Here is a 26,324-nt window from a genome sequence, read left to right on the forward strand (position 1 = left end):
GCAGTCTGCTGTACCAACTGGATGTGAGATGTTTTGTTTAGCATGTGTAGATAGCGTCAGGAGCCCGTCAGAGATAGTTTTTAAATGTTAGCATCATTGACTTAGAATGTTGACAGAATTAGAGTGCATGCATTAATACGCATTTTTGAAATAAAATAACTCTTAACTGTAGTGAATGATTTTATTTGATTACAGTCCACCCCCTTTTTTTCTGAAAGTGTCAGGGAGTTTAAGAAGGTCGGAGCGAAAATATGAGTCAAAACCAAGGACACAAGAGACGTTGCGTGTAGAGCAAGTTGGAGAGTAAACAGTGTACGGTACGGGCAGCCAAGTTTATTTTGTGTGGAGAGGGGACAAGGCAAAGTTAAAAGACCCAAAAAGATTGCTTTCCCTTGGACTAATATTTGAAACTTGTCAAAAGCGGAGTCAGTGTTGTAAGTCCTACACAAACGAAACAAATACTACACCTTTCAACTTTCCAGATTTTGGCAGAATGCCCATATATTTGCTTGTATATTTGGTCTGTTCGTCACAAGCATTTGTGGTTTTGCGGCAAATTATTGAGGGTAGAAGTCACTAAAAGATATACATTTCAGTCTTGGACTTCTTATCGCTCAGTAAATAAATGCTAATGCAAAGCTTAAATTCAGAAGCGCCATATTTTGGGTCTGTGACCTCCATTATATTTAGCTTTGCACATATTTATTGAACTTGGAGGTGGAGAGATATAACAAACCCATAAATATAAATTATGTATTTCGTGGTATGTATGTTGAAACATGAATATATTTTGTTTCTTAGGGGAGATCTTTGTTCATAGGTTGGCACTAGGCTATCGTCCCTAGGGCCTATACAAGCCTAGCCATAACAATTGCCTGGCTATTTCTTCACAGAATACTTACTTCCCTGGTCCCCTGTTTAGCAGGGCGATTGACGTGATCCCCAGGGTGAATTTCCTATCTCCCATCCAGTCGTCAAGGTTACTTTTGAAGAGGCAAATCAAACAAAGCAGTACTGGATAAAAAGAACCAAGAAAATGCAATATCCAAACAGAGGAGGCTCACCACAGTTTGTTAAAGTCTGAAGAAGCGTTGTTGAAACGTGATTTTACTGCAGTATTAAATTGTTTTATTTTATTACGTGGTCGTGGTGAGCCTCTTCTGTTTGGATATTGTACTTTTGAAGAGGGCCAAAGAGGTGTGCAGCTTGACATGTATGGGCAGTCTATGGTTCAGGAGCATATCCCCCCCAGCATGTTTTGTTCATTGTGATGACCAGGTTTAGATCCTTGGAGCATGTGGCTCTGAGGGATTGGGATTTCTTTAAGTGTAGCATGTCCAGCAGCACTGGGCTTGACATGGCCTTGTGCATGTTAAGCAGAGATTGCCTCTGAGTAAGTGATATGCGACAGAGTATAGCTGGAGTTTTTTAGACAGTCAGCACAGGGCATCTGCTTTAGGCCTGTGATTCTTTTAGTGAGGTATTTCTGTGGGCTTTCCAGTTGTTGCAGATGTCTTGTGAGGTACATACCAAATGGGGATCTCTACTCCAATAGTGGGACTAATGAAGGATGAGTACAGCGGGACAATGACCTCCTTTTTTCTGGATGAAAAGCCCTTAGTGATGAAGTGTGCCACATATAAGGATTTCCTGACTGTTGTGGCTATGTGGTTATCGAAGGTGAGACCACTGTCCACCTGTGTCCCTAAGTCCCTTATCACACTTTCAGTGTTTAGTGTACTGCCACTTGTGGTAATTCATGGGTACATGTTTTTTCCCAAAGGGGATAGCTATACATTTCTTAGCATTGAGCTTGAGCCCATGGCTCTGGCACCAAGCATCTGTTTCTGTAAGGGCCTTTTGTAGAATATCCAAATAATTTGCGGATTCAATAATGACTCCCAGTTTGCAGTCATCAGCAAACTTTGTTAGCCAGAGTCCCTTAGTGTTTGGCCTGTACTTCAGAGAAATAGATGCCAAACAAGAGCGGTCCCAGGACTGAACCCTGAGGTATTCCGCTTGTCACTTGTCTGGAGCTGGAGAGTCTGCTACTTTTACAGTGTGGGTTCTGTCAGTAAGCCAGTTGGCAACCCATCGAGTGACGTAGGGATTAATGCCCAACTTAGTAAGTTGATCTATGATTCCAGACTGGGGGATGATGTTGATGGCCTTGGCAAGGTCCAGATAGGCTGTGTGGACCGCCTTACCCTCGTCCACGGCTCTGGAGACTGATTTCGAAGAAGTCATTCAGGTTGAGGAGACAAGATCGGCCTTTTACGAAACCAAGCTGGGTGGGGTCCAGTGTTTGAAGGTTGCCAATGTCTTTGTTTATAAGTTCCATGGCTTTGCAGATCAGGCTTGTCAGACTGATGGGATGATTGTTCCCGGGATACATGGTGGATCCCCCTTGTGGAGTGGGATAACTGTAGCTGTGTGCCACTCATTGAGCACAAAGCCTGAGGTGAGGCATTGATAAAACGTGACACTTAGGTGAGGTGCCAGTTACATTTTGTAGTTCATGTAATACACAGCCCAGGATGTCGTCTGGTCCCATGGATGCTGTATTCTTAGCTTTGGAGAGTGCGGGTTTTTTACCTGTGTGGCCGTGATTATCAGAATTTGGCAATCATTTGGTATTGAGATGGGCCTTTTAGGGGGTAAGAGGGGGGTGAAGTTGGCATTGAATCAGTCTGCCAGGATATTGGCAATATCCTTGGAATCAGTATATTTAATGCCATTCTGTTGTAGCTCAGAGCAAAACTGAGCATTGCCATTTAGATTCTTGACATAACTATAGAATGCCTTGTGGTTGTCCTTGGAATCTTTGGCAGTTTTATTTTCGTAACTAGCTTTGGAGGATTTTGAGGGGATCTCAGCTTCTTACTGAGACTGGTACGGGAGTTTTTTTGCATCCTGGGATTTTCTTCTTTTCTGCAACAGTTTCTTCTGTCTGTTGTACAGTTTGTTTATGGCAGGGTTGGGTTCCTTTTTTGGAGGAGACCGTCTTGGTTCTATTTGGAATGGCATGATTCATGCATGAGTGGTTGTGCTTGTACAGTGCCTTAGTGTAAGATTCAGCAGTCAAGCTTTCAGTTCCTGTCTGCATGGGTGTCATGAAGTTTGTCACTTTTGACCTGAGTAGCATGAAGTTGGCTTTGGAGAAGTTTTTTTATGGAGGTTTCCCTACTTGGGGGGTAGGATGTGGACATCAAGTGTGATTAGCTTATGGTCAGACCTGACCAATGAGGTGGGGAGCACTGGTGTGGAGCATCAATCTGCCATGTTGGTAATGAACAGGTCTAGGATATTTGAGTCCCTGGTGGGATTATGGATTAGTTGATCCAGGGCATTGGAATTTATGAATTCCAGGAACCATTGGGCAAAGGTGTTGGTACCCAAGTAGTTTTCCAATTAATGGCAGGGTATGTGAAATCACCCATTATTACGGTGTTTGGTTGTATCTTAATATTTTCCAGTATGTTTAGAAAGTTGTAGTGAAAATCTTGGGGCATGGTGGGGGATCTGTAGCAAGCTACAATTTGGATTGCAGTCTTACCTAGTGTTAGTTGCACCTGTAGAATTTCCGATGCATTGCATTGGACAACGAGCTTGGAGGTGTGAATATCCTTGGTGAATATAGACACTCTGCCTTTAGTGCTTCTGTCCGGGTTTGGTGGCCGAAAAGTGTGGTAAGAGTTGTAGCCTGGTGTTGCAGGGGGTGCTCTCTGGAGCCTTGAACCAGGTCTCAGTTACTGCACAGATGCAGCATGAACTAAAAGACTGCTTCTGAGGGGTGGCAGTGACAGGGTGATAGTTTGAAGTGCCTAGGGGGCCCCAAACCTGAGATTTGCTGGGGGCCCCCAAAATGCTAACACCGGCCCTGCAAATCAGAGATGTGAAAGTCAGTACCAGTAAAGGGTAAATATTTCCTAGAATTTGAGTAGTGTGTAAAGTGTACAGTGTGTATTTTTTTTTTATCTGATGTCACTGAAATATGCACTCATACGTGCCTTGAAAGTTCTTTTTTTTGTTTCACATAGAAACCGATGCATCTACACACTATTAAGTACATCACCCATTGTGTCCCAAGTAATGTCACAAAACAAGTACCAAATGATGTATTAAGAATTTGGTGCTGGAAAGTGTGTAACTACAGAAACTGCACCTGTGACAAATGCATGTAGCCGTGAATCTTGTCCTGTGAACTCTTGAGGCACTATCTTTTTGTTCTGACAAATTTATGCTATGTTGAAAGCCAAATCTACATTGTGATTTAAGATTAAAAGACCAACAGGATTGCTTAATAGTGTTAGCCATGTTTGTTAGTTCTCTGCTATATCTAAGTGGTATTACTTATGTATGTTGTCACAATGGAAATAGGTGGTATCTGTGATGGAAAAAAATTATAACTTTATCAACTTCTGATTTCACTTGCATCAAAACATTATTTCTGGTATCGCATTTGTGCAAAGTAATGAAGTAAGCTTTTTGAAATCTTTTCACAAATTTGCTCAGAGGCAGATGACAAGTCATGAGGAAGAAAAGTACCTTTGCAAAATGATTTCCTGTGTTGGTCGATAGTCCCATCCATCAGTTTGGTAATTTCCACATCCAGAAAATTAGAGTTAAATGAGTCTGTTGGCATAGAAAAAAACTATATTATGCTCATTGCTATTTAAGTAGTCTCTGAGGCTTATAAATCAGATTGAGGGCCTTGTCAAACCAACCAGGAATCACCCAGGTAACTACCACATTTAACATTCCTCAATTTAGAGTTTGACTGTGCATCGTAAATGTACCTTAATTCGCAGCAACCCATGAGTAGGCCTGCATATGTGGGAGCAAAGGCTGTAACCATTGCTGCACCCTTCAGTTGCATTGTAACTTTTTTTATTTATTGCATGTAATGTTAGTGTTTTAACACTCTGGTATATTTTAACACTCTGGTATATTTTCCAAGTACAGCACCAGGCAGCTTAACATTCTAGCATATAGTAGTCTTTGTGTCACCAGCCATTTCTCCAGCAGACATTTTCTTAACTTGACTCTTCAAATTTTGCTGCTTTACCAGCATCACAAATCTGATGCACCAGTGTTTACTTCTTAAAAAAGTCCCGTCACATGTTATGCAGAGTTAGCTGTTAGTGAGTACTTGTGTCCATTTTCTAATCGTTCATATCCTAAAGGCGATTACTTTAGGATATTTTCTTTATAATTTTTTTGGAATGGTTCACTCCATGCTGAAGTGTGTTGGAATTGGAATTTTATACCCTTTTTCAGATGGATGCCTCATCCCATTTCTCCAGTGAAGGTGCACAAACTGCTCTTTTTCAGTAATTTTCTAGTGTTCTTCATGACCGTTATTAATAGAAGAGAATATCATTGAGCAATAAGTCCCTGCCTTCTAAAATGAAAGCACAGTTTGCCAGGACTCAAGCTGCATCCAAGGTTTTCCTTGGAAATTAACCCTTGAAAGAAAATGGAGCTTACATACCTTTTGTCAAACACTGTAGTTTGGACATCTTATCTGGGGATTCTGTTCATCAGTTCCAGTTTCCAGACAGGACCAGTATAAATAAATTGGGTACTTAAGTTACATTGAGTCTTAGTTGGATTGCCAGTGATCTAAGAGGCATACTGGCTGCAGTTTTTTGATGCGTCACTTGTTCGGTTATGTTTGAAGCTGAGATGTTTGATGCCTTTATGTTGAGCAAAATGTGGCCATAGTGTAGAGCTAACATATGCCACCTTTGTTACTTTAGACATTTGTTTCTGTGAGATGACTTTTCATTTCTCATTTTACAGTAAGCTGTTTCAGACTGCCAGCTTCCTGAAAAGGTGAACAGCATACCTTTAGCTACTTAATTTTGCTGCAACTAAAACTGCATTTAAAGAACTTGTTGCTACTGTGCATTCTTGGTATTTTGAGTGAAAAATGATCAGTGTCGTAAATGGGTATGCGGGGAGATCCTGAGTTTCCCACAGTGCTGTTCATTGGGAGTTGTCTACAGAAACATAAAGAAAGTGAAAGGAATTCTGTCTAGGTTGCTCAAAATCATATAGATCCTTTTTCAGCCCATGACCTTTTTGGCAGGTGCATACGAAGCAGTGGTTAGTTTCTCCTCTGTTAAGGTTCATTTGGCTGCTCTACCCTTTTATCATCAAGGCTTTCCTTCCTCATGCTGCTTCTCATATACACTCTGTAAAGCATTTGTTAATGGAAGTACTATTCCATGCCTCCTTTAACTCGGTCTGTTTCCCCATGGGATCTGAATTTTGTTCTGAAAAAGTTTACTCTTTCTCCCTTTGAATTCACTGACTCTGCTGGCACTGAATTTGTGTCATGGAAAAAATTCCTCCTGGTAGCCTTGACTTCTGCCAAGTTTTAGAATTGCAGGCCTTACCTAATTTTTTGTTACTGAGGACTAACCCATCCTTTATGCCCAAAGTTGCCACAACAGTCAATTTTGAACCATTGCATTAATTTGATTGATGTCAACAGATGAATTTGAGCTGTAGTCTTTAGATGTGCAGATACAATTCAGATTTTCCTTCGCAAAGCAAAGGATTTCATAAATTGTTAGCAGCTGTTCATCTCCATTTCTAACTTTAATAAAAGTTCACAAAGTAACTAAGACGGCAGTGTCTGAATAGACATTTAGTATTATTACTTTTATTCATCAAGCAGCAAGTCCATGCCTTGTAAAAAGAAGGCAAAGTCTGCCAGAGCTCAAGCTGCATCCAAGGCTTTCCTTAGAAATTAACCCTTGAAAGAAAATGCTGCTGCTAAGTGGTCTACCTTACATACATTCAGGCACTACAGTTTGGACATCTTATCTAGAGATTCTCTTCATCAGTTCCAGTTTCCAGACAGGACCAGTGTATATAAATTGTGTACTTTTAGCTAATATCTGGCTGGGCACTAGAGCAACCTGCCCACCTAACTCCTTCCAAGTTATCTTATCCTGAGGAACCTTGAAGAACACCAGGAGCTTTGTTATTGATTCTCATGCTGTAATTTCTGCTCAGGGATTTTAATCCTGATCTCCTAGATGGCCATAACTGTGTCTGTATTCACTCAGTCTGGAGACTCTGAAGGGAGCAAGGCATTATGTGATACATTAAGAGCTCCAGCAAGCAAGAGTTTGTTGGTGCCATGGAGGTAAAGTTGCCAGAGGTTGCCAGTTCATTATTTCTAATGTCTGAACAGATACTAGCTAAAGCGAATGTTCTGGTAAGTATGTAACTTGTGTTTAATAGTGAATTGCGTTGGTCAAAAGATCCTTTTTCAAGTGCAATCCTGGCCAGAAGGCACACACTAATTGGAAATGTGAAGTATAAAAGCAATAACATAATGTGGAGCTGGGTTTGATAAAGCAGAAGTTACGTCTCATTTTGGTTTCGTAAAGTGGAAGAAGTTTCATATTTCGGAAAAGATAAGCAGTCCAACAATATTTACACCATATGTCAATAATTGTACAGTACGATTCAAATGTAATTGTTATGAAGGAACAATGAGACGCACAGTTATGGTCCTGTTGGTAAGTTTAATAGTGGGAAGTGAAGAGGAAAGAATGTTAATGTATTGAAAGTGGTTAAAAAGTAGACGTAGTTAATATGACATTGTAAATAATGGAGTATTTATACCATGTACTAAAATTGTAAGCATATAGGGTTGTGTATGAGACTATTTAGATCATATACAACGATTTGATTAACTGAGATTGTGCTAAAAGAAAACTGTAATGCTTGACCAGAGAGAGAGAGAGTTGGGGGGGGGGGGGGGTTCATGGCGCCTTCGCTTTTAAAACATAAGCCAACATACTAGGGACCAGGGAGGGTTTGTAGGTGTGCCTAGCATGAAGCCTGCACCTACTGAAATTGGGGAAACTGGAAGAGGCCAACAGCTATACTGTAGGATGCAAGAACATGAGCTGAAAATACATAGGCTAACTGTTATAACTAGGAGCCATAGACTGGTAAATCTGATATGGAAAGGGAGGTGCTGACCTGAGTAGAAAGGAGCCAGAGGGAGTTCACCAGAAACTGTACCTCAAGGGGAAGGTGCAGCACTGAGAGCCAGTGCATAGACTGAGTCTGCACATGACGTGTAAGTAGTAACCCAAAAGCAGGCAGCACCCATGGGGATTGTAGCTGTAAGGGGCTGAGTCTCCTGTATGATCCATTTATTTTGTATTTAACAGGAGTAGAATCATGTAGACCTGTTTTCAGCCTCAGCCGTGGAGCATTTGCTGGTTAGGTGACTTGCGCAGAGTCGCACAGTAGACAAAGGGAGGCTGAAAAATCAATACCCTGGATTGCAAAATTCAGCTCATAGCCTTAATCCTGTGCCCTAACTGCTTAAATTATTGGTCAGCCTCCGTTGTATAACCAAAACTATGTCCTTCAAGAATGCAACTGCAGTCATAACATATGGGTTGTCCTGCCTCAGGCAGCCCTCGGTCAGCCGAATTCCAAAGTCTGGGTCCGGCGTCGGCTGGTGTCTCCTCCTCTCCGACGTCACAACGGCTGGAGTATAAAGGCATCGTCCGACACCATCTTCTTCAGTCTTTCTTGCCGCGCGGTGCCCGAAGCAGAAGCAGTTCGCAAGTGCCGGTCGGTCAGCTCCTGAGTTTTCAGTACCGAAGTCATCTAAAAGCGAAGTACCCCGTTGGGGAACATTTATTCTTGCCTCAGCCGATGTCTGAACAAATTGAGAAAGTTAATAATTGTTTGTCTTGTGGTAAACAAATACCTCTTAAGGACTTCCATTCTCTCTGCCTTCCTTGCCTGGGCCCAGACCACGACGTCTCGGTCTGTGCTGCCTGTGCTTGCTTTAATAAGCGCACTCTCAGGCGCCGGGCAGAATTCGCCGAGACCTTTTTCGGTGAATCTTTTGCGTATATCATGCCGTCTGATTAACTGACAACCCAATCTGCTAAAAAACGCAAGGACCGGGACCGACACCCTCGGCCCGCGTCCACTGCCGATGCTACTCCTAAACCCTATGCTAGTGCTCCGGTCCCTTCGGAAGTGGTAAATCCACCGCTCCAGGCCGACTACACAGCGTTAACACTACCTTCGGTCTGATAGAGATCTCTCCGGTGCCGGTTGTTGATTTTCCTCCAGAAACCGAAGTTCTGGATCTACCCGACACCATTTCGGTGGACAAGGTTACGCCTGCACGTGGGGCTGCTAGGCCCCCTGTATCCATGTCCATCAAGGCCTTTGCACGTGCTAAGGCCGCCAGTCAGGCCAAGGCCCATCCTAAGCCTGCTACCCAGGCCCCTTCATCTGATAAGCAGATCATGTCTCTGGCTGCAGATCTTATTTCCCTTATCAGGGGGACTCAGCCTCATCCGGACAGGGGTTCTCAGCCACCTGCAGAGAAAAGGCCTAGAACTGAGCAGGCGGACGACCTCTCTTCGGATGAAGCCTCTGGGGATTCTGAGCATTCTGATATCCAAGAAGAATCCTTTCAGGCCTACGGGGACTCTGATGCTGAGGAATCAATTCCCTCTGCCTCCCCTCCAAAGGATTTCTCTTTTGGTGAAGTCCTGCATTCCATGAGGGAACATTTTCAATGGCAGGGCCAGGAATTCTCTGACTCCAGGAAAAGGCTTCGTACCTTCCTCAAGCTTCCCCAGCACAGACCTTTGGCCATTCCACCTGTTATGGATGTTTTGGATGATGTTTTCTCTGACTCCAGTGCTAACCCTGATTCTCTTCCTCCTGCTCCTGTCAAGCCGGACAGATATTATAGGGTCCCTGACACTCACAAGCACCTTTTAAGGCCCACTCTGTGGATCTAGAAACTATTTCACAGGGCCCCAAGGAGTGGCTACCTCCTCTGCCAAAACCCTCTGCCAGCAGACAGAGAAGCAAGGTCCCTGGAGAGATGGGGTAAAAAAGTATATACCTCTACTACCCTAGCCATGAGGTCACTTAACTGCCTTTTCCACATGTTTCAGTACCAAGATTTTCTCCTGGATGATTTACAGAAAAAGTTAGCCTCTCCTGAGTCTATTGATAAAAAGGCATTGCAGGATCATATACATAACACTCAGCAGGTTAATAACCATTTTCTTCAGTGTGGTTATGATGCATTGGAAGCTTCATGTAGGGCAGCTATAACTGGGGCTGTGATACGTAGACATGCTTGGTTAAAGGATCAGTCTTTGCCTGACCATGTTAAAGTAAAGTTACTTGATGCACCTCTGGAAAAACAGAAGCTGTTTGGTGCTAATGCACAAGATATACTGAAATCCATAGAGGAAAAAGCAAAGTCAGTACAGACAGTCAAGGATTTCCTTCAGGTTCAGCCACCCAGATTCAGCAGAAACTGGCCCTCAAAGAATTGGTCCTTCCCCGGCTCAGACAAGTTTCAAAGGGGGAAAAAGCAGACGTGCCCGAGTTAGAGGGCAATACAGAGGATCTTACAGGGGCCGGCAATGGCAACCTCCAAATCAACAGACAGTTCAGCTGCACCACAAGGACAATCACAATGACTTGACTTTCGTACCGCCTACAAAGGTTCAAAGAGAAGCACCTTTGGGCGGAAAATTATCCTTATTCTCTCAAAACTGGCATATCTTAACCAAGGACAACTGGATTTTGGATTTGATAGACAAAGGTTACAGATTCCACTTCCACACATTACCAATAAGACAAGGCATGCCAAACCTGCCACAACATCAAAGGGCAGAGGCGCTCACTCAAGTTTCAAAGCTGTTAAGTATAAAAGCAATAGAAAGGGTTCCTCCTCAGGAGCAAGGCCAGGGATTTTATTCAAGGCTGTTCCTTGTTCCAAGAAAAGAAAACAAATGGAGACCCATACTGGACTTGTCAACTCTAAACACTTTTCTCATGGTGCCAAAGTTCAAAATGCTGACGTTGCAGCAACTCCTTCCCATGCTGGGCAAGGGGTCTTGGCTGGTCACTCTGGACCTCAAGGAGGCATACCTGCATGTCCCAATCAGACAAAGCTGCAGAAGATACCTCAGATTTCTTGCAGGGACAGAACATTATCAATTCTCAGCATTGCCGTTTGGCTTATCTACTACACCCAGAGTGTTCAAGAAATGCCTGGCATCAGTAGTGGCACACTGCAGACTGCAGGGGATTCAAATATACCCCTACCTGGACGACTGCCTCATACAAGCATACAACAAACAAACCCTAAAAGAAAATTTGGACTATGTCATGCATCTACTGCAGGCCTTGGGATACACAGTCAACATTCAAAAGTCAAAACTACTGCCATCCCAACAGATTATCTTCCTAGGAGCCAAACTGGACACAGAAAACCAAATGGCCTACCTCACAGAGGAAAAGCAGCAGCATTTACCAGATTACTTCAAAGACCTAGCAAAACTCTCCCAGCTGACTGCAAGGAAAATCCTGCAGGCCCTGGGGTTCATGGCATCTTGCATCCTTCTGATACCTTTGGCAAGACTTCATATGAGAAAGCTGCAATGGTATTTAAAAAACTTATGGTCTCAACACAACCAAAGCCTAGAGGACATAATCCCACTTATTCCATGTCTGCAGAAGGAATTCCTATGGTGGGCTCAAGCCAGTCAGCAAAACAAAGGCATGTCTTTCAACAGACCTCAAGCAGGCCAGACGAGTACAACAGACGCCTCAGACCATGGATGGGGGGCGCACATGGAGGGCAGATGCATTCAAGGTTTTTGGACGCCAACGGAAAGGCATCTGCACATAAATCAAAAGGAGATGTTGGCAGTGATGCATGCAATCAAAACTTTCAAAAAATCACTACAGCAAGGGCATTTGCTAATAAGGACAGACAACACCACTGTCATGTGGTACATAAACAAGCAGGGGGGCACCCATTCTTATCCCCTCTGCAGACTAACAATGCTTCTCTGGGAAAAATCTCTGAGCCTGAAGATACATTTACAATCCCAGTTTGTACCAGGCAAGGACAATGTACTGGTGGACCAGCTGAGCAGAAATTTTATGGATCCACATGAATGGATGCTGCACCCTCACATTTTTTTCTCAACTGTCGAAGACATGGGGAAGACCAGACGTAGATCTCTTTGCTTCCCACTTAAATCATCACCTGGAAAAGTCCTGCACAAGGACTCGCCATCCTCTAGCCTGGAAAATGGATGCCCTCTCCTTCAGTTGGAATTCTCTGAAAATGTATGCATTCCCTCCTCTGCCTCTGATGACCAAGGTGATACTGAAGATCAAAGCAGAACAACCAACAGGCATCTTGATAGCTCCGGACTGGCCAAGGCAACACTGGTACCCATTGCTATTGACCATAACTCGGATCAAACCATGGCCTCTGACCCTATGGCCCCTGCTCTTTACACAACACAATTACAGGACTCTACATCAAGACCTGAAAACATTACACCTGACAGCCTGGAGGCTACCATGATTTCTCCACCTAGCTCTCTTTCCAAATCAGTTCAAGAGATCTTGCTGGAAGCACGCAGACCTTCCACCAGAAAAACCTATTCGGCCAAGTGGAAGAGATTCAGCATCTGGAATGCCGACAGGGGTCAGGACACAATATTACCGAGTATACCTCAGATATTAGAATACTTGGCAGAACTATTTCATACTGGACTCTCATACTCTTCAATAAAGATTCATGCCTCAGCAATCTCAGCAAGATACAACTGTGACCCACCAGTGTTTTCACACCCTTTGCTACGACAGTTTCTAAGAGGATAAAGAATATCAAACCTCCCAGAAGACAGCCAGTACCTGCATGGGACCTCAATTATGTGTTGGAAAAATTAACTCTTCCTCCATTTGAACCAGCAGCAACTTCAGAAATTCAATTTCTTTCATGGAAGACTGTCTTTTTATTGGCAGTCACATCTGCAATTAGAGTTTCGGAGATTCAGGCACTCATGGCAGTGCCTCCCTTCATCATTTTTCATCAAGACAGAGTTTCTCTAAGAACAAATCCTACATTCATGCCAAAAGTTATTTCCAAGGTGTCTCTAAATCAAGCTATTCACCTGCCTACATTCTTCCCCAATCCTCAAAACAAGGGGGAAAAACTACTGCATACTTTGGACATACACAGACAACTGCGTTACTACTTGGACAGAACTAAGGCCACCAGAAAGTCTGACCAACTCTTTGTAGCCTATGCTGCTGGAATACAAGGAAAAGCGATCTCCAAACAAACAATTTCAAAATGGATTGGACATTGCATCAGATTCTGCTATTCATTCCATGGAAAAGGTGTGCCTGCCAATATTAGGCCACATTCCACAGCTTTCCTAAGAGGAGTGGCAACAAAGGACATTCTAGAGGCTGCTACATGGAGCTCCGTGCATACATTTACCAAGCACTACAACCTGCCTTTATACTCCAGATCCCGAGCAGGCTTTGCTTCGGCAGTCCTGCAGGGGATTTTAGCTACACCATCCTTATCATAGATCCATCCACCCCCATCCTTATCATAGATCCATCCACCCCCAGCTTGGCTATGGTATTCAACCCATATGTTATGACTGCAGTTGCATTCTTGAAGGACATAGTACAGTTTTGTACCTACCATAAATGTAGATGTCCGATAGATATGCAACTGCAGTCGGATTTTCCCACCCTCCTACCCCTCTGTATCCTTCTTTTTTGGGTCCCTACCCCTTATCCCATTAGCTGGGGGTATTTCCTATGGTGTATCTGTTTATTACTGTTGTGCATGTTTGGATTATTTTTATCCATTTACCAAATTTAGCCTTCCTAGGAGGGCACCTGGCATCTGGGGCAAGAAACACTGAAGAAGATGGCGTCGGCCAATGCCTTTATACTCCAGCCATTGTGACGTCGGAGAGGAGGCGACACCAGCCGACGCCGGACCCAGACTTTGGAATTCGGCCGACCGAGGGCTGCCTGAGGCAGGACAACCCATATGTTATGACTGCAGTTGCATATCTATCCGGACATCTACATTTATGGTAGGTACAAAACTGTACTTTTCCCTCCAAGCTTGTCCAGATTTTAGCAGTTAATTTTATACAAGCAAATAGTAATAGTAAAAGGCCATTTCAGAAACAGAGCAGTCATATGCACATAAAAAGCTGATGGCTGGATAAGAGTCTTGTGGAAGGAAAAAAAATATTCCAAACAAAGGATTCATTCATCTCCGGTGAGCACCATGAGCAACTGTAAGAATAGTTGAGTGTTAGAGCTGTGTATGCATGTTCTCCTAAACATTAACTGTCCAGTTTCTGTTGATTCCCATTAATGATTTTTATCCCCAGAAACTCTCTACATGCCAGTGATGTCCTTCAAGGATGCATCTGCAGTCATAACATATGGGTTGTCCTGCCTCAGGCAGCCCTTCGGTCGGCCGGATTCCAAAGTCTGGGTCTGGCCTCGGCTGATGTCGCACTTTCCCCGACATCAGAGCGTCTGGGGTATAAAAGCATCAGCCGACGCCATTTTCCTCAGTCTTTCTTGCCGTGCGGTGCCTGAAGCAGAAGCTGTTCGCAAGTGCCGGTCGGTCAGATCCAGAGATTTCAGCTACCGAAGACTTCGAAAAAAGCTAAGTACCCCGTTGAGGACTCTTTCTTGCCTCAGCCGATGTCAGCCAAAGTAAATAATTGTTTAACTTGTGGGAAACAAATACCTCATAAGGATTTCCATTCTTACTGCCTTCCTTGCTTAGGCCCAGACCACGACGTATCGGCCTGTTTAGCCTGTGCCTCCTTCAACCGACGAACTCTTAGACGTCGGTGGGAGTTTGCAGAGGAATTTTTTGGAGCCACTTTTGCTTATAAAATGCCGTCTGAGAATCCGACTTCACATATGGTCCAAAAACGCAAGGAAAAGGACCGACACTCGCGGCCCGCGGTTTCGGCTGATACCACGGCTAGGCCTACCGCGAGTGTCTCGGTTTCGGCCGAAACAGAGTCCTCGGTGATTCCTTCTTCCGAAACCATACTTCCTACCACCAAGGCCCCGGCTGAGTCGGCTTCAGAACTACCTACCGAAGCTAGTGTTCAGGAATTGACCGACACCGTACCTTTGGACATTTCTACCCCTGCACGTGGGGCAGCTAGGCCCCCAGCTTCTATGTCCATTAAGGCCTTTTCTAGGGCTAAAGCTGCCAAACTTTCAAAAGCTTTGCCTGACAAATCTACACCCCAGAGGCCTTCCTCTAGTTCACAGATCTTCAGCCTGGCTGAGGACCTTATCTCCTTAATTAGGGGTTCACAACCTCACCCAGACAGGGCCTCTCAACCTCCTCCAGACAAAAGGCCCAGGACTGACCCCTCTGAACCCCACTCCTCAGATGATTCCACGGATGGATCTGAGTTGTCAGACCACCAGGAAGGGGCTTACTCGCCTTATGAGGATTCAGATGCAGAGGAATCTATCCCTTCGGCCTCCCTTCCTGAAGAGTTTTCCTTTGGGGAGACTTTACACTCCATGAGAGAGCACTTTCAATGGCAAGGTCAGGATTTCTCTGATTCTAGAAAAAAGATTAAGGACCTTTTTGCATTTGCCTCGGCATAGGCCCTTAGCTATACCTCCTGTTCTAAATGTAATTGATGATGTGTACAATGATGTCAGTACAGCCCCTGATACTCTTCCTCCGGCCCCTGCCAAACCTGACAGATATTACAGGGTCCCGGATTCTCATTTCCATCTGTATAAAGCCCTTTCTGCAGACCCAGAAACTATTTCTCAGGGCCCTAAAGGGGTTGCAGCCGCTACTGCCAAAAATCCCCTACCCTCTGAAAGAGAGTCTAGAGCTTTAGAGATGGGGTAAGAAGGTGTATACATCTGCAACTCTTTCTGTCAGGGCATTAAACTGTCAATTCCATATGATACAGTACCAAGATTATTTGTTAGATGAACTGAATAAGAAACTTTCTTCTCCTGAACCCCTAGACCGTAAATCCCTTCAGGATTTGGTACATAACTCACAACAGGTTAGTAATCATTTCTTAAAATGTGGCTATGATGCACTGGAGGCTTCATTTAGATCAGCTATGACTGGGGCAGTTATTCGTAGGCATGCCTGGCTGAAGGAGCAATCTTTGCCAGACCATGTCAGAGCTAAACTCCTCGATGCTCCAATGGAGAAACAAAATTTATTTGGCTCCCCTGCTCAGGAGATTCTAAAAAAGGTTGAAGAAAAAGCAAAATCTGTGCAAACAGTTAAAGATTTCCTGCAAGTTCAACCACTGAGATTCAGCAGAAACTGGCCTCCAAAGAATTGGTCCTTTCCAGACTTGGACAGAGCCCAGAGAGGCAGGAACAGGCACTCTAGAGGCAGAGGTCAATCGAAGGGCTCCTACAGAGGCCGTCAGTGGCAGCCTGCCAACCAGAGGAGTAGTGCAACAGCTACAACAACCACTACTACAGGACAGACTCAATGACTTGACTCTGATTCCGCCTTCCAGGGATCAACTGGAAGCACCCTTGGGCGGAAAGCTGGCTTTATTCTCAAAAAACTGGCATTATATTACAAAGGATACATGGACATTGCAAATAATAGACAAAGGATACAGGTTTCACTTCCACACTTTGCCAAAAAGAAGCGGAATGCCAAACCTTCCACCAAATCAGAAGGCAGAGGCTTTAAAACAAATCAGCAATTTACTTCAGATGAAAGCTATAGAAAAGGTACCATGTTCAGAACAAGGCCAAGGATTTTACTCCAGACTATTCCTTGTACCAAGAAAAGAAAATCAATGAAGGCCTATTCTCGACCTGTCCGCACTGAACACTTATCTCATTGTGCCAAAATTCAAAATGCTGACCCTACAGCAACTTCTTCCCATGTTGGGCAAGGAATCTTGGCTGGTGACTCTAGATCTCAAGGAGGCATACCTGCACGTCCCTATCCGACCAAGTTGCAGAAGACACCTCAGATTTCTTGCAGGATCAGAGCATTATCAATTCTCAGCATTGCCCTTTGGCTTATCTACTGCGCCCAGAGTATTCACGAAATGCCTGGCATCAGTAGTTGCACATTGCAGACTACAGGAAATTCAAATTTATCCATACCTGGACGACTGCCTAATACAAGCGGACAACAAGAAGAAATTGTTAAAGGACTTGGCCTATGCCATACACCTGTTACAGGCCTTGGGATACACAGTCAACATCCAAAAGTCAAGACTAGTACCATCCCAAAGGATCACCTTTTTGGGTGCAGATCTGGACACAAACACCCAAATGGCCTTTCTCACAGAAGAAAAGCAAAAACAACTTCCAAATTACTTCATGATTTTGACAAGACAAACTCAGCTTACTGCAAGGAAAATCCTGCAGGCCGTGGGTTACATGGCATCCTGCATAATTCTAATCCCACATGCCAGACTGCATATGAGGAAATTACAATGGTACCTAAGGAGTGTATGGTCTCAACACAGTCACAGTTTAGAAACCATGATACCAATCATTCCATGCCTTCAAAAGGAATTCCTGTGGTGGGCTCAGGCCTGCCAGTCCAACAGAGGGTTGCCTTTCAACAAACCAAAAACAAGGCAGACCATCACCACGGACACCTCGGACCGAGGATGGGGAGCACACATGGAGGACAAATGCATCCAAGGCCTATGGCCTCAAGGGCAGCTAAGCATGCAAATAAACCAAAAGGAAATGCTGGCAGTGAGGCATGCAATCGAGGCATTCAAATCCTTCCTCCAACAAGGACATCTGTTAATAAGGACAGACAACACCACGGTCATGTGGTACATAAACAAACAGGGAGGCACACATTCTTACCCGCTATGCCGGATGGCTATGAATCTGTGGGATCTATGCCTGAATCTCAATATCCAACTACAGGCCCAATTCGTGCCAGGGAAAGAAAATGCACTAGCGGACAGCCTAAGCAGAACTACTATGGATGCACACGAATGGATGCTGCACCCAGACATCTTCAAACTCATAACAAAGACATGGGGAATGCCGGAGATAGATCTGTTCGCCTCCCCACTCAACCATCAACTGAAGACATTCTGCTCAAGGACATACCACCCACAAGCTTGGAGGGTGGACTCTCTCTCTTTCAGCTGGAAAGCCCTAACAGTTTATGCCTTCCCACCTCTCCCATTGATGCACAAGGTTCTACTGAAGATCAGGGAGGAACAGCCAAAAGTGATACTAATAGCTCCGGACTGGCCAAGACAGCACTGGTATCCACTGAGAAGCATGTCTCAGGCAAAATCATGGCCTCTCCCCCTATGGCCTCTTCTTCTAACGCAGAACAATTTCAAGACCCTGCATCCCAACTTGAAAACATTGCAGCTAACTGCCTGGAAAGTTCCTTAAATCCCAATCAAACTGTTTTATCTCATCGGGTGAAGGACATTATCCTGGAGGCTCGCAGGCCTTCCACAAGGAAGACATACTCGGCTAAATGGAAGAGATTTCTCATTTGGAGCACATCAAAGGGCACAGATGTCACAGTGGCAAACCTAGCACATATCCTAGAATATTTAGCAGAATTGTTCCACAATGGCCTGTCTTATTCTTCCATTAAGATTCATGCTTCAGCAATTTCAGCAGAATACAATGTGGATCCACCTATCTTCTCACACCCTCTCCTCAGACAATTTCTGAGAGGGATCAAAAATGTTAAACCTCCAATAAGACCCCTCTACCTGCCTGGGATCTCAACTTTGTGCTGGAAAAACTGACACTACCTCCTTTTGAACCAGCAGCATCAGCGGATCTATAGTTTCTATCTTGGAAAACTGCATTCCTTCTGGCAATCACTTCAGCAAGAAGAGTATCTGAGTTACAAGCATTAATGGCAGTGCAGCCTTTTCTTATTTTCCACCAGGACAGAGTGTCACTAAGAACCAATCCTACTTTTATGCCAAAGGTGGTATCTAGGGTATCCTTGAACCAAGCTATTCACTTGCCTACGTTCTTCCCTAATCCACAGAATAAAGTGGAAAAACTTTTGCACACCCTGGATATACACAGACAACTATGCTACTACTTGGACAGAACAAAAACTAGCGGAAAAACTGACCAACTTTTTGTAGCATATGCAACTGGGGTGCAAGGAAGAGCAATTTCCAAACATCCAATTTCAAAATGGATAGGAAATTGCATTAAACTGCTACTCCTTTCATGGAAAGACAGTTCCTGAAAATATCAGGCCTCACTCCACAAGAGCCACGGCCACCACTAGAGCCTTCCTACGGGGGGTGGCTACCAAGGACATTTTAGAAGCTGCTACTTGGACCTCCGTGCATACATTTGCCAAGCATTACAATCTACCTTTATACTCTAGATCCAGAGCAGGGTTTGCAACTGCAGTTCTGCAGGGGATCTTAACTACACCATTCTTTTCTTAGTACCTCCACCCCCAGATTGGCTATGGTATTCTACCCATATGTTATGACTGCAGATGCATCCTTGAAGGACATAGTACAGTTTTGTACCTACCATAAATGTAGATGTGTACCTACCATAAATGTAGATGTCCGATAGGTATGCATCTGCAGTCAGGATTACCCTCCCTCCTTCCCCTCTGTGGTATTCCTAGGGTGCTTACCCCTCTTTTAGCTAGCTGGGGGAATCTATTATGGTGTATTTGTTTGTTTATTCATGTATATAATTTGCAAATGTTTGGAACTTTTCAGCATTTATCCAAATTTAGCCTTCCTAGAGGGCACCTGGCATCTTGGGCAAGAAAAACTGAGGAAAATGGCGTCGGCTGATGCTTTTATACCCCAGACGCTCTGACGTCGGGGAAAGTGTGACATCAGCCGAGGCCAGACCCAGACTTTGGAATCCGGCCGACCGAAGGGCTGCCTGAGGCAGGACAACCCATATGTTATGACTGCAGATGCATACCTATCGGACATCTACATTTATGGTAGGTACAAAACTGTACTTTTCTCTTCTTTACCACATTGCCTAATATTTCCCTTGTTTATCTCTCAATCTCTATAAACTGTATTCAAATCCCGTCTGCAACTTTCACACCACTTCATCTGTTCATGCTTCTAATGTGCTGATGGGTCTGTACCTATAAAATCCTCTTACACTGTCATATTTCTCACCTTGTTTTGACCTTAGTACAGATATTGTACATTACTATAGATTGTTTAATACTTGTATTTAATTGCCATATAATCGCTTCACATTATTTTGGTCTTCCTTGAAGTATATATTTCTGATGATCAAAATTCAAAGGAGAAAACCACCACCATAACCGGTACAAGCATGCAAAATCTGAAGGTAATGCTACTCAATGCTAAAAGTCTAAACCTCAAAATGCACACTCTTGAGGCACTCCTAAAAATGGAGAGCATCGATATCTGTGCAGTAACTGAGACCTGGTTCAAGGCTCCACAGAGTACCCCTGCAATACCAGGCTACATCTCTTACCACACTTTTCGGCCACCAAACCAGGATCGAAACACTAAAGGTGGAGGAGTATCCATATTCACCAAGGATATTCACACCACCAGACTAGTTGCCCAACACAATGCGCCTGAAATTCTCCAGCTGCAACTAACACTAGATAAGACTGCAATCCAAATTGTAGCTTGCTACAGATCCCCCGCCATGCCCAAAGATTCTCACTACACCTTTCTAAACATACTGGAAAATATTAAGATACAGCCAAGCAACCTAATACTGGGTGATTTCAACTACCCTGCCATTAACTGGGAAAACTACTCATGTACCAACACCTTTGCCCAACGGTTCTTGGAATTCATAAATTCCAACGCCCTGGATCAACTGATGCATAGTCCCACCAGGGGCTCCAATATCCTAGACCTGGTAATTACCAACATGGGAAATCGATGCTCCACACCTATGGTCACCCCCTCGTTGGTCAGGTCAGATCATAAGCTAATCACCCTTAACATTCACTTCCCATCCCCACTCCCCAGTAAGGAAACCTCCATAAAAAACTTCTCCAAAGCCAACTTCATGCTACTCAAGTCAGAAGTAACCAACTTCATGACACCCATGAAGACGGGAACTGAAAGTTCGACTGCTGAGTCCTACACTAAGGCACTGTACGAGCACATCCACTATGCATGAATCGTGCAATCCCATATAGAACCAAGATGCTCTCCTCCAAAAAAAGGAAGCCAATCTGGTGGTCCCCTGCCATAAACCAACTTTACAACAAAAGGAAGAAACTGTTGCAGAAAAGAGGACAATCCCACAATGCAAAAAATTCCCTTACCAGCCTCAGTAAGAAGCTGAGATCCCTCGTAAAATCCTCCAAAGCTAGTTACGAAAATAAAATTGCCAAAGATAACAAGGCATTCTATAACTATGTCAAGAATCTAAATGGCAATGCTCAGATCTGCTCTGAGCTACAACAGAATGGCATTAAATATACTGATCCCAAGGATATTGCCAATATCCTGGCAGATCAATTCAGTGCCAACTTCAAACACCTCTCACCCCCTAAATGGCCCATCTCAATACCGGAAGATTGCCCAATTCCGGTAATAACGGTCACACAGGTAAAAAGCGCACTCACCAAAGCTAAGAATACAGCATCCATGGGACCTGATGACATCCCGGGCTGTGCACTACATGAACTACAAAATAAACTGGCACCTCACCGAAGTGTCATATTTAATCATACCCTCACCTCAGGCTTCATGCCCACTGAGTGGTGCACAGCTACAGTTATCCCACTCCACAAGGGAGGATCCACTTTGGATCCCGAGAACTACCGTCCCATCAGTCTGACGAGCCTGATCTGCAAGACCATGGAACGTATTATCATGAACTTATAAACAAAGATATTGGCAACCTTCAAACACTGGACCTCAACCAGTTTGGGTTCGTGAAGGGCCGAACATGTCTCCTGAACCCAATTGAGTTCTTTGAATCAGTCTGCAGAGCCATGGATGAGGGTAAGGCAGTCCACACAGCCTATCTGGACCTCGCCAAGGCCTTTGACGCCATCCCCCACTCTGGAATCATAGATAAACTTCCTAAGCTGGGCATTAATCCCTACATCACTGGATGGGTTGCCAACTGGCTTACTGACCGAACCCATACTGTAAAAGTAGCTGACTCCAAATCCAGTTCCAAACAAGCGACAAGTGGAGTACCTCAGGGTTCAGTCCTGGGACTGCTCTTGTTTGGCATCTACTTCTCTGAAGTACAGGGCAACACTAAGGGACTCTGGCTAACAAAGTTCACAGATGACTGCAAACTGGGAGCCATTATTGAATCCCCCAAATGATGTAGATACTCTACAAAAGGGCCTTACAGAAACAGATGCTTGGTGCCAGAGCCATGGGCTCAAGCTGAATGCCAAGAAATGTATAGTTATCCCCTTTGGGAAAAAACATGCACCCATGAATTACCACATATGTGGCAGTGCACTAAACACCGAAAGTGTGATAAGAGACGTAGGGACATAGGTGGACAAGTGGTCTCACCTTCAATAACCACATCGCCCCAACAGTCAGGAAATCCTTCTATGTGGCACACGTCATCACTAAGGGCTTTTCATCCAGAAAAAAAGGAGGTCATTATCCCACTGTACTCGTCCCTCATTAGACCCATTATAGAATACAACACCCCATTTGGTATGTACCTCTCAAGACATCTGCAACAACTGGAAAGGCCGCAGAAGTACCTCACTAAAAGAATTACAGGCCTAAAGCAGATGCCCTCTGCTGACCGCCTTAAACTCCAGCTATACTCTTGTCGCTTATTGTCTACTCATAGGCAATCTCTGCTTAACATACAAGGCCATGTCCAACCCAGAGCTGTTGGACATGCTACACGTAAAGAAATCACAATCCCTCAGAGCCATACTCTCCAGGGATCTAAACCTTGTCATCACAATAAACAAAACATGCTGGAGGGATAGGTTCCTGACCCAGAGACTCCCCAGACTCTGGAATAGACTGCCCATACATGTCAAGCAGAGCGTCTCCTTGGCCCTCTTCAAAGGGAACCTTGACGATTGGATGAAAGAAAGGAAATTCACCCCAGGGATCACGTCAGTCGCCCTGCTAGACAGGGGTCCAGGGAAGTAAATAGTGTGGGAAGAAATAGCAAGGGAATTATGGCTAGGCTTGTATAGGCCCTAGGGCTGATAGCCTAGTACCAAGCTATGAACCTATGAATCATCATATTGATCAGTGCTGCAATAGTCTTATTTATATGGGGTTATATTCGGCCAAGGATATAGCAACCGGCCAGCTTCCAAAGCTTAAGGACACCTTCCATATGCCCAAACTGCCAGCCAGCTCAAGATGAGCTGACTAAGACAAGTTTGGGCACTAACCCCTTCAGAGATTTACTGCTACAGAAAAGTGTGCTCCTTGGCTTTTGAGATCTGGCAGTTGTATTGGCGCTTTTCCTTTGCTGTGGCTAGTAAGTTCCTTCTTTGGAAATGCCTTCTATTTTCTAAGTATTGTTTGTGTTTATCATTTTCGTCTAAAGGCAAGTTATTTTCAAGTCGAGTCTTGTGTTTTAATGTACTGTCGCGAGATTGTACCCTGCTTTTAAACAGAAGTGCTCTTTTTCTTGCTATTTTAAAAGTTGTGAGAAGTAACTGAAATGTTTTTCTGTGGATAAATTGTTTGCTTTAACTTTTGTAGATCTGGCAATGTGTTTTTAAAGTGATTTCTGCTGTGTTTTTCTGTGAAAAAGTGACTTAAAGACTTTTATTTTATATACCAGCATTTGCTGCTCCTCTTCTGCAAGAAAGAGGCATAATTTTCAGCTTGACCATAGAATAATCTACTGGTCCCACAGAATATCCTTGTTCCAGACACACAAAGAAGTTAACCAAACAGACTTTGTCGCCACAGCAGGCTAGCAGGTGGTTGACTCTGCTGTGCCATTTCTTGTATCTCTGATCACTCATCTTTTACCCCAGATTCCTGTGGTGTAGCACCAACAACCACTATGGACCCGAGGTTAGCCATGTCCTCTCAATGGGCAAAGGAGAGCCACTCAGGTCGGTCCTGGGAGAGGGACTTGTGGTAGGTTTTCCTGCTGTGTCAGAATGTTGTGCCCATCCATGGAGAAGCCGCTGCTTCTGCCATTAGTAACATGGTTAGACCCATTTTTCTGTCAGAAAGAAACTGAAAACTAAGCATATTTCTACTCCTCCTGAAATTTCCCTGGAAAAATAAAAAAGTATGTATGTATGTGTATTTATAATGTAGATTTTATATGTATGTATGTATATGCATGTATGTATATGTATGTGTATGTGTATATAGATATAGATATAGATATATATAGATAGATATATATATATATATATATATATTATAGTATGTTATGTGCGAGTGGTATGATATGTTTATAATCTGTCACAAATGTATATCTATAGAGGGATCAAGGAAGAAGGAAAGGGAGCTATTTCAAGTAGTTTATTCTGTTTTGTCATAGTATATTTGTGAATTTGAAAGATTTAACAGATTTGTTTCATCTGGAAACCATTGGGGTTGTCTTTTATATAACCACTTTTTTCTTTCTTATTAGCTCCAGAACCAGTTAAATTAAACCCTGAGACTGCTTGCCCCTTCTTGATCCTTGATGGACAGACAAGAGTGCGTTGTGGTGACAAGAAACGATCAGTGCCTGACCTTCCTGAGAGGTTTGACCCTGCTGCATGTGTTCTCGGCAACACTGGATTTGACTCTGGAAGATACTATTGGGAAGTGGATGTTGGTATAAAGACTGAGTGGGGGTTGGGTGTGGCAAAGGATTCTGTGACTCGAAAGGGGGAAGTAAAACTATCACCTTCCAATGGGTTCTGGGCCATTGTTCGAGATGGAGAGGTGTATGGGGCCTATACTGTGCCTCCTACCCCTCTTAAGCTGACCAAGCAGCCTAGGAGGATTGGAGTATACCTTGATTGTGAGAAAGGGTTGCTGTCATTCTATGACCCTTATGAGTTCTGCTGTATCTACACCTACAAAGACACCTTTGTGGAAAAGGTGTACCCTTTCTTCTTTACTGGTGTGAAGATGGGCAAGGGGCTACCATTGCAGATTGTGACACCTAGGCTGTGACACCAGGGATGGCAGAGCAAATAAGTGCCATCATCAAAAAAGCAGTAGGCACTCTTTGTTACCTATAGGGGTGGGAGGTTGGCATAATGGTTAAGGTGTTTGCCTTGTAAACCAATGGTGCAGGGTTTGATTCTCAAATGGGGTAATAGGCTAGGCTTAAAATGGTGCACAAAGGCAGTTAGCCTAGTACTAATCTATGAATAGAGTGTTGGGAATGCTGCAGGAAAAAGAATGCTTTTTTTACAGAAGGAGCGGTGGTGGTTTAACAGTAAAGAAGATGGAATAATGCTGAACTTTGAGCTTCAGTTAATTTTTTGAACAGATGTTTATTTCAGAGCAAGTTTTATTTGACCCTAATGTCAAATTGTAGTGATGATCAGGGTAAATTGTAAATTGTTAGACATGTTTGGTTAATTAGCACTTATTTCCTTTGTCTTTGGGTTATTCAGGGAGCCAGAATTATGGTAGGATTATGAAATACGTACCTCAGTGCTACAGCAGAACTGGTTGTGAGAACGCAGTTGAGTAAAATGTTGGTTGCTTTTGTTTGTTTTATACATCATATGTGTTGCTTACTGTTTTATCTCCATTTTCCCACAATTTTTGAGTGAGGAAAAAAATAAATGAAAAAAAAAAAAATGTGTGTTGGCATGCCTCTGGATAATGTACTGTGTATGCACACATCAGGTAAGAGTTCTTTTAAAAGAATAGTGTTCCCCTTAACTGGTAGATTTTACATTTTCATTTTTTCCATATATAATTTGCTGCCTTGACCTACAGATGAAGTTTCTGTCAGATTGCTTGAAGAAGGTGGAGATAGCTGCTAACCCTAGAGATACATCAGCTAACTTTGAAGACATGCATTTTAGCTCATTTTCTTGAATTATATTGACAAGTGCTTCAAGCCCAGGTGTGTGCCAGCATAAGATAAAGTGGCTTATGATTTCTTTTTTCTGTTTAAAGAAGGAACTGAAACTAGATCCTTGCTGCCCATTTATCGAGGGGCATGATCTTAATGTAACTTCTGTAAGTGTTTTTAGCATCATCTTGCAGAGGACGTAGCCTACATCTTCCTCTTCCAAACTTAGCCAACCCCAGAAAAGAGAGAGACATCCTTATTACTCAGGAAAGATGTGATAGTATCACACAGTCTCTTGCCTGTCTTCCAGTGTAGGAGAATTCTACTATGATGGTGAGCTGTTAGCCATTCTGCTGCAGTCCTGATTCCAGTTTTGAGACCTTTCATGGTGGGATGTGGTTATTTGAGTTTGTCCTGGTGTTGAAAGCCATCAGAAGAGGCTGTTGAATTGCAGATATGTTTAC

The 26,324-nt window shown here is 43.7% G+C and overlaps 1 protein-coding gene across 1 annotated transcript in view; it reads left to right on the forward strand.

The window, feature by feature from the left end:
• The window catches only part of LOC122811442 (nuclear factor 7, brain-like), a 346,854-nt gene extending 321,210 nt beyond the window's left edge, over positions 1-25,644 (forward strand). Inside the window, exon 7 of the mRNA XM_044083288.1 lies at positions 24,469-25,644. Within this exon, the coding sequence (XP_043939223.1) occupies positions 24,469-25,001 (533 nt within the window). The 3' untranslated portion in view covers positions 25,002-25,644. The remainder of the gene's footprint in view (positions 1-24,468) is intronic.
• The last annotated feature ends 680 nt before the right edge of the window (positions 25,645-26,324 follow it).

The sequence above is a fragment of the Protopterus annectens genome, chromosome 9.part0, assembly GCF_019279795.1.
Source record: "Protopterus annectens isolate FY-2018-M chromosome 9.part0, PAN1.0, whole genome shotgun sequence".
Classification (NCBI taxonomy): Eukaryota; Metazoa; Chordata; order Ceratodontiformes; family Protopteridae; genus Protopterus; species Protopterus annectens.